This window comes from Medicago sativa, chromosome 4, assembly GCF_051527215.1.
Source record: "Medicago sativa cultivar Bolivia chromosome 4, Bolivia_mono, whole genome shotgun sequence".
In the NCBI taxonomy this organism is placed as follows: Eukaryota; Viridiplantae; Streptophyta; class Magnoliopsida; order Fabales; family Fabaceae; genus Medicago; species Medicago sativa.
In genome coordinates this window covers 59,131,193-59,145,648 of record NC_140752.1, presented here as the reverse complement: position 1 = coordinate 59,145,648, position 14,456 = coordinate 59,131,193, and the positions used below count along the sequence as shown (strand labels likewise).

The following is a 14,456-nucleotide window of genomic DNA, read 5'->3' as shown; positions in this document are numbered from 1 at the left end:
CGTCGCCTGAGAGGTTCGAACTCTCGCGGGGAAACCCCATGCGCTTAGCAAGCACACGCCTTAACCACTCGGCCAAAGCGACTTTGTTATTTTTATGGTTTTAATTTTACGTATTTTTAGTTTAATTGAGACTTAATTTTGTATACAATTTCATTCAAGACTTCTCCTAACGTCCTGTAATTAATTTCCTACTTACGTGACTGAACAATTCATTAATTAATGTATTAATACGTTCATATATGAAGGAACCAATCGGCTTTGAACTTAGAACTCTGGCAAGTAATTCACTATATATAGTTGGGTACCATAAATAAGAAGTGGGTCAACTAAACATAACCTAGAAAATAGATTAGTTTTTTTTTTTTCTTTCTAATAAATTATTTTACCCGTTCAAGATATGAAAGATCTTCCAAGTCAAAATTATTTTACAAATGTGTATACATTTATAAAGGTGTTTACATTTACAAAGATACATACATTTACCTCCCTTTAAAATCGTTAATCGGACTCTTTTTTCAAAAAAAAAAAAAAATCGTTAATCGGACTCATACCCGTGATTTTCTGATTCAATACTTATCATTTTACTATTAGACCAAACCTTTATAGTTAAAAAATGGACTACTTTAGATCTAAGTCCGTCGTTAATGAAATATTTGTTGCGGTTATAGTATGGTATGTGGTGATAATATATCAAAATGCTATGGTGTATAGATAAAATTTGACTTTGAAGATACATACGGACAAATATATTTAGCAGTTTGTATATCAAAAAGAAAATTAGGCAATGGATATATATAAAAAATAAAAATTGCAACCCTGTGGGAACTATCGACTGAAAATTATTTTCCTTCAAAAAAAAAAAAATCGACTAAAAATTATTTGTTTTTGTTTCAACACCAAACAATAGGTAATGGCTACATATCACAGGGGAGGAATGACATGAATATGAAACTGGTTGTTCATGTTCTTTCTAACATTATTGTATATCTCATGTAGAGATTGAAGTCTTGTATATCAAGTATGATGTCTTAATAATAACTGCAGTATTTTTACTTTGGTCTCATCTGCATCTGCTCGTACTTATGCAGGTGGACATGAACTTAGTTTGAGCACTGGAAATGCCGGTGGAAGATTAGCTTGTGGTATATATGTAGAAAACTATGGGTTAAAACAGTTCTATCCTTTTCATGATCTTCAATTCTTCCATACTTAAATGCATATATGTTATGTGATTTTCACTTTTCGCTGCATTTTTTGAAGATGAACAATTTTCTATAACTTTGTGATTTACTTTTGTTTCCCCACATATTGGTTTTCCAATAAGTAACGTACGCATGCACAGTTTTGACATGATTTAAAAGAAAGCTCCATACAATTCTCAAAGAGTCCAGCGTTTAAGTCTCTGAATAAGCTTGGTCTCGATCTATAGCGGATGAACACTAGCTTGCGCTAAATGTTAGGTTGACGTGAATGATACTAGAGAAATTGTGACTGGAGGTCTAAAATCTCTTTTTGTATATATGCTTTTAGAATTGTGACAATGACATAATGTAGGATTCTCGTATCTGCATGCAATTTCCCATTTTGTTGCCTGCTTGGATATGAATCGATGTCTGGAAATAAATTTGACAAATTTCATGTTGAACAGTCTCAATATCTTTAAATTAAAAGGGAAATCACAAGCTTGAATACATTCAAACTTATACACACAGAAAAATCTTATAAAGCTATAAGTTTGTTGTTTCAGTACTTCACAACAGAAAAGAGAGAGGATGCCTGTAAGTTGGTGTTATATTAGATGACTGTAGACGATTCCTCTTTTATTTTTATAACTCCTATGTTAAGTTTAGTAGGCGATATGCCAATGAAGCAACTCGTGTTTTAGGTAAGATGGTGTAATCTTTAGCTTGCTAGCGTCAGTATCTTTGTTGAGATTCCAACACATATTAAACACGTCATTATAAATGAAATGTTATCTATGAATCACCGTTATGGATACCGGATACGATACGGACACTGACACGTAACACTGTTATTAATTTAAGAAAATCACATAATTTAATGTAATTATAAGTGTCGGTGTCGTGTCGATGTCGGACACGACACGTGTTCAACACCGAAACACGCTTAATCCGAGAAGTGTTCGTGCTTCATAGAATATTATAAACCTCTTTATCTTAAAAATATATTGTATTTTAAAGTTGTTTAAATACCACTAAAGTAAAATAGGATAGAAATGCTTTAATTTTTTGACGGTAAGGAAAAGAATGCAAGTGAAGTGGGAATTTTCCCAACTAGAAAAAAATAAAGTGAATCTTTTTAAGCCTGTCACTATCTTGGATTGAATGGGATTGGCATATGATTAACTGATATGGTTGTGGATAATAATAGGAAAGCTTTTGTTTTCAGTGGCAATTCGTTTTCTGCTGACCAATGAAAATTAAAATGCAAAAAAAAAACAAAAAATCAAATTTATTTAACAATTCATTCATTCATTCATTTTCAAGAAAACAGATACACTTGAAGGTGAAAGTGCTTTAGCTGCAATCAACTTGTTTGTTCTCATGAGTGGTTCACGAGCTTCACTCACTCAGTGACGTGTGAAATGTTAAAGGCTTCAAGTGGAGTTGGAGTATTAAGTTCAATTATTTAGTAGTCGGTGTCCCAATTATTACGGTTTCCCTTAATTAATTAATAATATGCATTTGGTTCATCTTAATTTTCTTTATTTTCTTAAAGCAAATTATGCATAGTATTAGTATAGTTTTTAGAAGAATAAATGTAGCTATACATGTAACATTCAGATGACTTTTAAGTATTGTTGATTGACTCAACAAAGCAACACAAGTCATTTCAATGTATGTTGTCTTCACTCGCAAGTTTTTCGAGAAATTTTCCAAAAGATTATTCATACTTAAATTGTTCCAAGTCAATCACGTTTAACTGATGAGTAACAAACTATCAAAAAGAAGATGCATCTTATTAGTATAGATAATACAAAATTATCTTTATAAACCTTTCTTCAACCACAGTCTCATGATCTCTCTCATTCCAATGTGATTCAATTTGCCTTAAAACTTTCAAGAGTCACTCATTATCATGTCTTGTGCACCGACAATCATTTCCGGTCCTCGTCAAGTACATTAGGGAAAAAATGTAACCATACGAGAATATTTATTCAAGTTACGTCTTTCAGACGTTGGATATTAATTTAAAGTTAATACTATAGCATGGCTTTCGTTGTAAAAGGCTGCAAATTCACATTTCTCTTCTCAAAATGAGATAAAGGAGCATGCTATACTTTTTGATCCACAACAAATCCTTCTATTTTATTTTATTTTATTTTTTGACAAGTACAACTTATCCTTCTTTATATCGATCATTAGAACAATTTATATTTATCAATATGAGAGTATGAATTTATGGCAGCATCTAATCCTCATTCCTCACATTACGTGCCTCACACTACACAACTTACCACATTCAACTTGCTACGCTAAGAATCGAAATCCTTTTTCTTCCTATTTCCAATCAATTTTACTTGGTTTGGATATAGAATAGCTGTTGAATGAATGTGAATTTTACTTGGTTTGCAATAGGAGAAACATGACAGACCCACGTCCCAACGTGACTTCCTTTCCTTATTTCTCACTATTATTTTTTTTAGAGAAATTTCTCATTAATTTTATTACATGTAAATCTGTGATTGGTTGTATCTAAATATCATGTATTGGGTCTGTGACCACCCAAGTATTTTCTAATAGTATATTAAGAAGAAAAAAAAAACATGGATGGTCACAGACCTAAATAAGTAATTACTTGAGCGTGAGGGCACACACAAAACAATACATATCATTTAATTCTTTTAAAATACACATAATTTAATCATGTAATCTTATCTTTTTTGAATGCCTAAGTGATGAGCTTAAATATTATGATCATATAAGACCCTCTCTAAAAATATGTTTATTTGAGGGGTGTGGTGGCATCTTCGGAGGATTCTCCACTTAATAGGGACGAAGTTAGAAGGGGACAGACAGAGGCCATGACCCTCCTTAAATTTGTTGAATTTTTTTTACACTAATATGTAGTGTTTATTTGAAGCCTACGTGGGTAGAGTACTTACCGGAAGAAGGTTCTATATGATATAAATTTGTTTTAATTTTTTTTTTACACTATTATGTAGGTGAATCGGTAGAGGCGATGGTCTCCCCCAATTTTATTTGCAATTTTTTTACACAAGTATGTAGGGTTATTTACTAAAAAATCAAATCCTTTTAATTCAAATGCATTTAAAAATTGGAGACAAATAAATAATGGAGAAGATTGTGCATTTTTTATCTCATAAGAAAAAAAGTCTTAATTCCTCACTCGATGTTGCTCTTATACGTTATGAAGATTTCAAGAATCACTCTTGTCACATTGAAAACGTTCTCTCCAAGCATTGGGCAAAAAATATTGAGTAATCGGATGCGACTTAAAACATGTTGCGGTTAGACGGTTAACATTTGAGGCTTTGTGATGAATCATTGATAAATAACTAGAGATCGTGGCAATTTCCTTTAAATGATAAAGATTTTGACTACTTATAATAAGTTTATTTAGGTTAATTATTTTTATATTTGTTTAACAATATTAACTTTTGACATATATTATAATTTCTTAAATTTACCGATTGAGAGTGCACTGTGTAGTTAGAAATAAAAATGAGATCAAAATTGATTTTTTTTTAATGAAAAATGAGATAAGAAAAAGAGATCAAAATTGATGATTTATTATAATAGAGGACTACAAGTATATTTAAGTTTTTTGTATGATGTTTTAATCAACTGGTATTAAATGAATCTTCAGTAAAAAAACTAATATCCTAAATCCCTAACTGACCCTTCACATTTTCAATCAGAAGCAAATTTGCCCAAATCTATGATTAGAATTAAAAGACAAGCAAAACATGCCGAGTGATGAAAATTCAGAAAAAAGGAAAAAAAAAAAGTTTCAAAACGTCGCCTGAGAGGTTCGAACTCTCGCGGGGAAACCCCATGTACTTAGCAAGTACACGCCTTAACCACTCGGCCAAAGCGACTTTGTTATTTACTGTGTTTAAGTTTACGTATTTTAAATTTTATTGAAGACTTAACTTTGTAATTAATTTCCTACTTACGTGACCTTCATTAATTAATGTATTTATACGTTCATATGGTTGGGTCCTTTGAACTTTGATCTCTGGCAAGTATTTCACTATGTATAGTTGGGTATCATAAGAAGTGGGTCAACTAAACATAACCTAGAAACTAGACTAGTTTTTTCTTTCTAATAAAAATTTAGGATGGGATGATATAATCTTGGTTTAAGATATGAAAAGACTCAAAATGTTTTTTTTTTCTTTTACGAATGTGTATATACTTTTTTTTTTAAAAAGCAAATGTGTATATACTTGTAAAGGTGTTTACATTTATAAAGACGCATACATTTATCTCCCTTTAAAATTATTTGTGAGACTCAAACCCGTGACTTTCTGATTCAATATTTATTGTTTTACCTTTAGACTAAACCTCTACGGTTAAAAAATGGATTACTTTGTCCCCATGAACTTAATTTAGTTGACAGGGACATTGCATGATATATGCAGGGACTAAGGTTCAAACCCCGAACATCACACTTATTCTCTTTAAAAAGAAGAATTTCTAACCACTAAACTACATGACAAAAAAATAGACTACTTTAGATCTAAGTCCATCATTAATGAAATATTTGTTGCGATTATAGTATGATATGTGGTGATAATATATTAAAATGCCATGGTGTATAGATAAAATTTGACTTTGCAGATATATACGGACTAATATTTTTTTTTTTTAGGGAATACGGACTAATATATATAGTAGGGGATAAATTGCATATCAAAAAGAAAATTAAGGGAGTGGAAATGTATAAAAATTGGAACCTTGTGGGAAACTATCGACTGAAAATTATTTGTTTTTGTTTAATAGTACATTTCTTCACTCTTAGTGGTGTAGATTGTGTGTCTTTGTGTGTTACCTACTAGTGGACCATATGTCTTATAGTTAGTGGAGATGATCAAGTCAGTGATTTTGATCTAAAATGATATATTTTTTTAAAAGGATTGACCTAAAATTAATGATATGTTATTAGTTACATTAATTTTATTAATTAATCAATTAAATATAGGACCACTACATGAGAACCAATCTCTCTTCACTCTCTCTCTCGAAGCCTCTAATTTATACTAATATCAAAACAATATACAGTTAAAACTCTATAAATTAATAATATCAGGACCGGAGAAATTTATTAATTTAGAGAGTTATTAATTTATCGATAAATTAATAATTATTAATTTAAAGAGTTTTTAAGTAATTATACTGTACATATCAAACAAAAAGGCAAATTAGTCTATGCCTCTTAGAATTACGTTGCAGCGAACCTTGGAACTCAACGTAAATTAGTAACTACTGTGTTCATATGCATTGGAAATCAATAATGAATTTTGAAGTGCAGTAAATGTAAACAAAAGGAACAAATGTGTTCAATGTATTCTTAATATTTTTTTTTTCAGTTTCTATGAATTATTAATTTATGATTTTCTTGGGACCGAAAATTATAAAGGGATCTCCCGAAAAATTATTATCTTATTATTTTATCGAGTTTTTCAATTTTTTACATTGGCCCAAGTCGGGACCGGATAAATTTATTATTTTAGAGAGTTTATTAATTTACCGAGTATTAAATTAAAGAGTTTCTAATGTACATGCTTAATGTTCCTCTGAACCCAGGTCAGATGCTCCCAAATGCATTTTACTAATTAATTAATTAATTTTATAAGAGTATAAAGTATTTCTTGTTTACAAAGATTGCTTGAAAGCTACCGAATCTTTAATCATACCAAATAGATTAGTAGTTTTCTTTAATCAGGGATGAACTTATGAGGGTTGACATGCTTTTAACGTGCAATCTCACTTTGCTTAAATGGGTTAGCATAAATCGTTACACCTCTATTTGGTTGGTCTAATGGTCTAAGCAAAAGAGAGAGTAATGAAACCGACTCTATACGTTAATACCAACCTTTCTTTTTCAACTCTTTTAAACTCACGTAGAATTTTCCACTTTATCTGTTACCCACAGAAAAATCATCACATTCAGCTGCCACTTATCTCCATTTCTAATTTCAAACCTAATCAAATTTTATACGGTCCACGTAGAAACTACGCTAACCTATAGTTTGTTTAAAAGTACTAGTACAATTAGTAAGTTTACTGTGTATTTTTTTTTTTTTTTGGTTACATGTAAGTTACGGTGTATTAATATTACATAATAACATATAGTTTACTTCAGTTTCACAATAATATTTGCAACAACAAAATTCAATACTAAATCATAGACATGTTATCAATTAAAAATGATATAATTATTGTTGAAGTTGTTCGTACGTAGTTTGTTGTTTGTACCACATCACTCAGGTTCATGAGCTGTTAAGTGTATACATATGTTTGAGTACTTTCGGCCTTTGAGCTTACTACTCGAATTAGGAGATGGTATCAAAGCCGGTACCATCATTATTTGAGTTAGCTTTTGACATGAGATCCAAACACATTACATATATCATATTTATTTAAATGATTAAATTTCATCATTGTGTAAAAATTACATATATTTTAATTCATAAAAATATAGATCTCTTATTCTATATTTTATTTATGCTTCACCCTCTATTGGGTCATGAAGGGAATCAAGGGATATGATATTGGACCAAAAACAACCACACAAGTAAATTAAACACTATAACTTTACCCAAAATTTAAAGATATTAGGTCTAAAGTACTTATGGTGTATCCTTATGTATATTTACTCATACTACATTGTTTGTAACATTGTATTTCGTATCCTATTCCTTCCTTGCACACAATTGTGTTGATAGTGTGTTTAACAAAAAAAAAAATCCTTTAAAAAAAACTTAAGTTTATGTATTTCTCAACTTTCACTTCTTCATTCAAGGTGAGACTTTTAGTTACACTTACTATACAAAATATCCTTCAATTTTTTTTTTTTTTGAAATAAAGAGAAAATATATGATAAATGATAATACATAGTTTATCTTATATTATATTCGCCTTTATCATCAAATTAATTTTTTTGTGTTAATCATGGAATTTTTAAGAGAATGAGACTTGGTAATCTAAAGTTCGATCAAAAAGATGAATAAAATCAATCAAAAATTGTTTCATCAAAAAATTAAATTTGATTTCTTTCGAATAATTCATTCTTTAGTGAAATTCATCTATATATATAATGTATCTTACATTTAATTTTTTGACACAAAGTATCATACATTTATTAAAAAGAAAAAAATGTAGAATATGTATTCCTAATTTCACATGTATATCTCTTTTTTCTAACTCATGTATATCTTATTTTGTAATAAAATATTCGTTTCACAAAAGCCACACTCATATGAATTAACAATAGTAGCATATAATAAAGGCAAAACAGAACAGAAAATAGTTAGTAGCTAGCTAGTGGAAGTAGAAGTGAAACAGAAAGAGAGCTAAAAAGTGTGGTTATGATGAAAGCGTAGAAAGAATTGTATTAAAAAGCGCGTGACAAAACAAAACAAAACAACTTTTCTTGTTAGTAACACTTCGAAGGTTAGAAACGCAAGGAAGATTTTGTGTGACAGACTTGCTGTTATAACAAAAATTATAAGGACGGCTTTAAACTTTAAACTCCTCTCTCTCTCTCTCTCTCTCCCAAAATATATATATAAATACACAACACACACATTAAACTTGTTCACTCTCACATACACACACTTTTACTTGTGTGTGTCTGTTTCTTCTCTTGTTATAACTGCTTCTACTTTGAGTGTTATAAGTGAGTTTTTAATATTGAGATGGAAGAGTTTGTTATGGAGGAAAAGATGGTGGGTTATGCTAAGAAAGATGCAACTTACATAGCCAAAGGAAAACGTACTAAGAGGTTAAGATTTTTGTCTCCTTGTGGTGTTGTTGCTATGGCATCTAGTTGTTCAAGTGATGACAGCAACATTGATCTTGAAGAAGATGAAGATGATGATGAAGAAGAAGATTTGGCTAAGTGTTTGATTCTTCTTGCTCAAGGTGGAAATCATAAGCAACATGGTGGTTTTGTTGATGAGAATAAAAGGGAAAAGGGTAGTCATGGAAATAAGGCCAAGATTCATGAGAATACTAGCACAAAACTTGGTTTGTATATTTATGAATGCAAAACATGTAACAGAACTTTTCCATCTTTTCAAGCTTTGGGTGGTCACAGGGCAAGTCACAAAAAGCCTAAAATCATGGCGGAGGAGAAGAAACCATCATCACCGCCGCAGCAGCCTCGGCCACAGTCTTCATCACATGATTCGCAATCAGTTAACCTGGTTGCGAATAGTGATGAGTTTGAAGAAGCTGAGAAACCTCGTGGGCCCATGGTTTCTTTCCAAATGGGGAATCATCATGGTTTGAAAGCAGCTATTAATGGGAACAAGGCCAAGATTCATGAGTGTTCCATTTGTGGTTCAGAGTTCACATCCGGACAAGCATTGGGTGGACACATGAGGAGGCATAGGGCATCAGTGGCAAACGCCGCGGCTGTCGCGGCCCCGGATGAAGGAGTTAGGCCAAGGAATATTTTACAATTGGATCTTAACCTTCCGGCACCGGAGGAGGATATCCGGGAAACAAAGTTTCAGTTTCCGGCTACACAAAAATCAATGGTGATGGCTGCTGCTCCGGCTTTGGTGGGTTGCCATTATTAGGCAATGGTGGGATTAATTGAAAGAAGAGTTTTTATTTTTATTTTTATTTTTGATTAATGATTTATCAATGTGAATTATTATAGCATTATTTTAATTTACAATTATTCATAACTATCCAATATTCCCTTGAATTATTCTTTGGTTTAATAATAATAGTTTCCATTTTGATATATTTGATCTGCAAAATTGTTCAAGTTGGTATACTTTGAGTAAGTAAGTGGTTAGTGTTTGTGGTGTTTGCCTTTCATTCACGAAAAGTGAGTGATATAGCATCTTTTTTTTTTTTTTGGCCTTTTTAATATCAATTTTTTTTTCTTTTCTTTGAGGAAAAATAGAGAGTGATGTACAAAACTCAATTAAGATCAAAGAAGTGTGTGAATGTGGGTATTTAGGTGGAGTGAGTGTAGTGTCATGAAGATGGGCATATATGGTTAGCTAGGGTTTGGCAGCACCACAACCACAACCAAATTTGTGTTGTATGGATTAGGTTCCATTTGTGTGCTTTTGATTTTATAATAATAATAAAGCTAAAAGATCTCTTTCTTTCAATCTATCTATCTCTCTTTCACATTGGCCACCCCACTCCCACTCTTTTCATTAATGACAAGAATAAATAAAGGATTAGCAACTGTATATGCCACTTCCATATGCACCCATCGCCATTTATCCTTTCAATTTATGAATATGAATTTGGCTAACGTATAATGTGAGTTTTGTCTTTAAGAAATAAAGGATAACATTGACAAAAAATAAAATATCAATTAATATATTTTAATATATTCATGATTTATATTTTGCATAGTAAACATTGATATATGTAATTTAAAATATGATTGTTTGAACCTAAGCACATTCTTACTCTTACAAAGATTTACCAAAAATATATGCAGGTAATAATAAATATTAAAAAAAAGTTATGTTTGAATAATTTAGAGTAATTACTTACTTTAGCTAATTATAAGGTAAAAAATTTCACTTTAAAATAGTTACATCAATCCTTCAATTTATATGGTTAGATGTCTATCTGAGACTATTATTTAAATAAAATACACTAGTACTAATGTATCCTAATATATTTCAAGATCCAGGCTACCTCTTATGATGATTGGTCTTAGCTTTTAAACTAATATCTAATCACTTTCACCTAATTAGCAATATGTTTTGTTCTTACTCAGCATGTTCCTAAACTCAATATATTTATAAAATATACTGTATAAAGTCAAATTTAATTTAATTTAATTATATACCTTTCTTTTTTTGTATAATAGTGGTATGAATAAAAAATGAGAAATCAATAATTAGCTTAGGGATTGTCGTGGGAGTTCCAGCCCATAAAAAGTTGATGCTCCCAAGAAAGATACAGTTAACTTTCAAGCCACAGACATTTTATTAGGGGAGTTATACGATGGTATGTCCACTATTTGGAATTGGACCCATCACCAATACGTACCTTTTTTTTATTTTCTAGTTACTAAATTCAGCCTTATTTATGTAGATCACATAATGAAGGATGAGAGAAAAGGACAAGATGAATAACAACATTTCTACTAATATGATGTTGGAAGAATTGATATGTGATTCTTCCCCATAACAAGATTTCAGATTTAACTTCTGAAGTAAGCATTCTAATACTACATATCAAAAATCAGATTCTTCTCTAAAATTAACTAAGAGATTAACTTTATAGCCGTTTCAAAAATCCTAAGCTTGTAAAGAGACCATAAGATGCACAAAGCCAAAGTGGTTCCTAATTGTAATAAGATCTCTTACAATTGTTGCACCATAAAGCAGTTGCGGTGGATTCGAGTTCGAGTCCGCGTTATAACAAGGGTTCATTAGAGGAACAAAATACTCATTCTGTCTCAAAATAAGTCACATTTGAAAAGATAATTTTTCCAAAAAGAAGTGTCATTTTTAGTTTTTAATGCATTTTTTTTTCAATTGTACTATCTATTTAATTTTATGTGCATCACTCTTATTTTATTTTTTTCACTTACATTTACGATATTATACACTAATAATTAATAACGATAATTTGAAAAGAAAAAAAAAACACTTCTCTCTTTTATTTATAATTTTTTTAATCTCTGTAAAATAGGCCACGGAGGGAGTAACAACATTTCTCATTTACAGAACTCATTTGAGTTGGTATGATGGTGTTGACTTAATATCTTGGAGTGTGTTCATCTCAAGATCTCAAATTCGATTCTCTTCGATACTTATTTAGTTGTACTAGCTTAACATATTTAAAAAACATTTCTCCTATCCACTCTTCTATAATAATGAGAAATGAAATACAAATGATATTAATTTGAGTAATAACTTGAAAGGAGGGCATACATGTATGTGATCACATATTAGTAAGTGAGAGATTAAATTAATTAATCAAGCAATGTAGAGAGAGAATAGAGAGAGAGAAGGAAGACTTTAAAGTCACTTACAGTGGCCACCACTTATCTAAAGTTAGTTATGTGCACGTTTTTTTGGAATGCTGGTAAGCTAAGCATGTGGACACATACATTGCGTGAGGTGTCCGAATGTATAAGAAATATATGAGAGAAGAAATCACTCATTGACATTAGCACATGTAGTTGGAGTTGGGGAGCTTCCCTCCTTGTCATGTAACCTTCTCCCTCTCTATAAACTATACTTTATTTATACTAAAATTATTCTAAGAAAAGGTACTTAGACACTTATTATCACTACAATCATAAAGCATTACTTTGCTTGTTCTAGAAAAACCCCCTATTTTAAGTTCTACTCACTCAACTTTCATTTTCATTTTTTAATGAATTTTTTAGGCGAGGCAGACAAGAAATTTATCAGAGTCGGAAAAAACCTCAAAATTCATTAGCATTACAGATATTCTAATGTATTACTACCAACGAACTTCTCATACGAAAAACGTGATTCAACCTAAATTTTTGTTGAATTTCGATTGAGTCTTTATCATTGGACCAACCTATGTAGTTACACCAGACCAACATTTCTTCACAGACAAGGACAATCTCATAAACTTGATAGAGTCAAAAAAAAAAAATCTCAAAACTAATTACGTTACAAATATTTTAACAAGTTACTATCAACGAACTAGTCCTCATACAAGAAACGTGATTCAACCTTGATTTTTGTTGAATTTGATTAGATCGAATCTTTATCGATTGAACCAACCTATATAGTTACACAAAACCAATATTTCTTCATGAAGCTTAGCAATAACCACTAAAGCCTAATTTTCCTTAATAAGACGCACCAATCTTGTTTATTAATCCTCAATGAATAAGAAAAACAAGAAATTTTCCTTAATATAATATGAATTCATAAACAAGTGATGGGGTTGTGTACTAATTAAGCATTTCACTAGGTTGCTTTGCTTACTCCAAATGGCCACTGTTGCCTAATTACAAGTCACGACGAGGGAATGCCAACCAAAGGATCTGCTTAGATGTCAATGTCCTTTTGAAGAAAAAGAATATGAATGAAGAACTTTAGTCCTACTTTTGTAATTACGTCAACAAATTATAGCAAAAGAGAGAATATATAGTACTTTTGTAGAAGTTTGCTATACTCCATATTGGGAAAAATGTTATATAATTTTTTATCCTGTGAAATGAACTAAAATTGGTTGTTTGTTGAGTAAATTTTTTTTTTTCTTCATAAAATGGTTTTTTATATTTTCTAATTACCCATTATTTAAAAACGGTTTTTATTGAGTTAAAAAAAATGTTTATTGTCACCGTAAAATACTATATTAAAATCATATACATATAAAAAAGAAAACTTTGATTTTTTATGCTTTTTAAAATTTGAAATCACTATTTCTTTCCCCAAAATTCATTTTAAAGCCAAAATTTGTTTTTATAAAGGATTTAAGAAGGAATAAAAAGAGTTGCATGTTGATATGAAATATGTCATCATAATGATATTAAAAAAAGTTAATAAATATCATGACATTGGTCACGTAAATACGTCTTATATGATATGTAGTTGCAAGGATGTTTGATATGTTGAAAGCAAATTTAAACCCACAATTATCCACTCCTTAACATTTAGTGTGTGAGTTGTATCCTAGGCCGTTTAGAAACCACTAAAAACTCATGACATTAGTGAGATTAATATTAGAATTTTGGCTGATAAAAATTTAACTTTTTTTACCAAACCAAAACCTAACTAAATTCACTAAAATTACATAGATTAAAAAAATTCTAACATTGTTGATTATTAAAAACAAAACATATTTTTAACTACACAGTTGGAATATGGTTGTTGTAACTATTCAGTTGTGGAGTAGGAAATTAATTGAACTAAAGTTAGTCAAGTATATGCATTGTGTTATCTATGTATAGTTGTTATTATCCCTTTCGGTTGGACGAGAAGTGTGTGTTGGTTCACAGTTTGTTGATAGAGACAAATGCCTCAAATGCATGAGTTGGTTTACTATGTGGCTTTCTTGTCCCTACTTTGTAAGTTTGTAACCCCAAAAAAATGTAGGCATTGGCCGGTTTTTTAATTCTATTTTCATTACACTCATTAAATCAATTGCTTAGCTTGCTTAATTAATCTCTATAGTTAGTATAGAGTGTGTTGACCCAAATGTCATAATTAACCAAACCATTCATTCATTATTAAGTTACCCACTTGGAGTTTGGCATGCCGTGAC

At 30.6% G+C, this 14,456-nt stretch overlaps 1 protein-coding gene and 2 non-coding genes across 3 annotated transcripts; 1 reads left to right on the top strand and 2 right to left on the bottom strand.

Moving 5' to 3' along the window:
• On the bottom strand, positions 1-82 carry TRNAS-GCU (transfer RNA serine (anticodon GCU)). Its single transcript has one exon. It is a non-coding gene; the product is annotated as a tRNA-Ser (tRNA).
• Positions 83-5,001: 4,919 nt separating this feature from the next.
• On the bottom strand, positions 5,002-5,083 carry TRNAS-GCU (transfer RNA serine (anticodon GCU)). Its single transcript has one exon. It is a non-coding gene; the product is annotated as a tRNA-Ser (tRNA).
• Positions 5,084-8,540: 3,457 nt separating this feature from the next.
• LOC146930268 (zinc finger protein ZAT5-like) lies at positions 8,541-9,966 on the top strand. Its single transcript, XM_085701851.1, has one exon. The coding sequence runs from the start codon at positions 8,909-8,911 to the stop codon at positions 9,794-9,796; it is 888 nt and encodes a 295-aa protein (XP_085557977.1). The 5' UTR covers positions 8,541-8,908; the 3' UTR covers positions 9,797-9,966.
• The last annotated feature ends 4,490 nt before the right edge of the window (positions 9,967-14,456 follow it).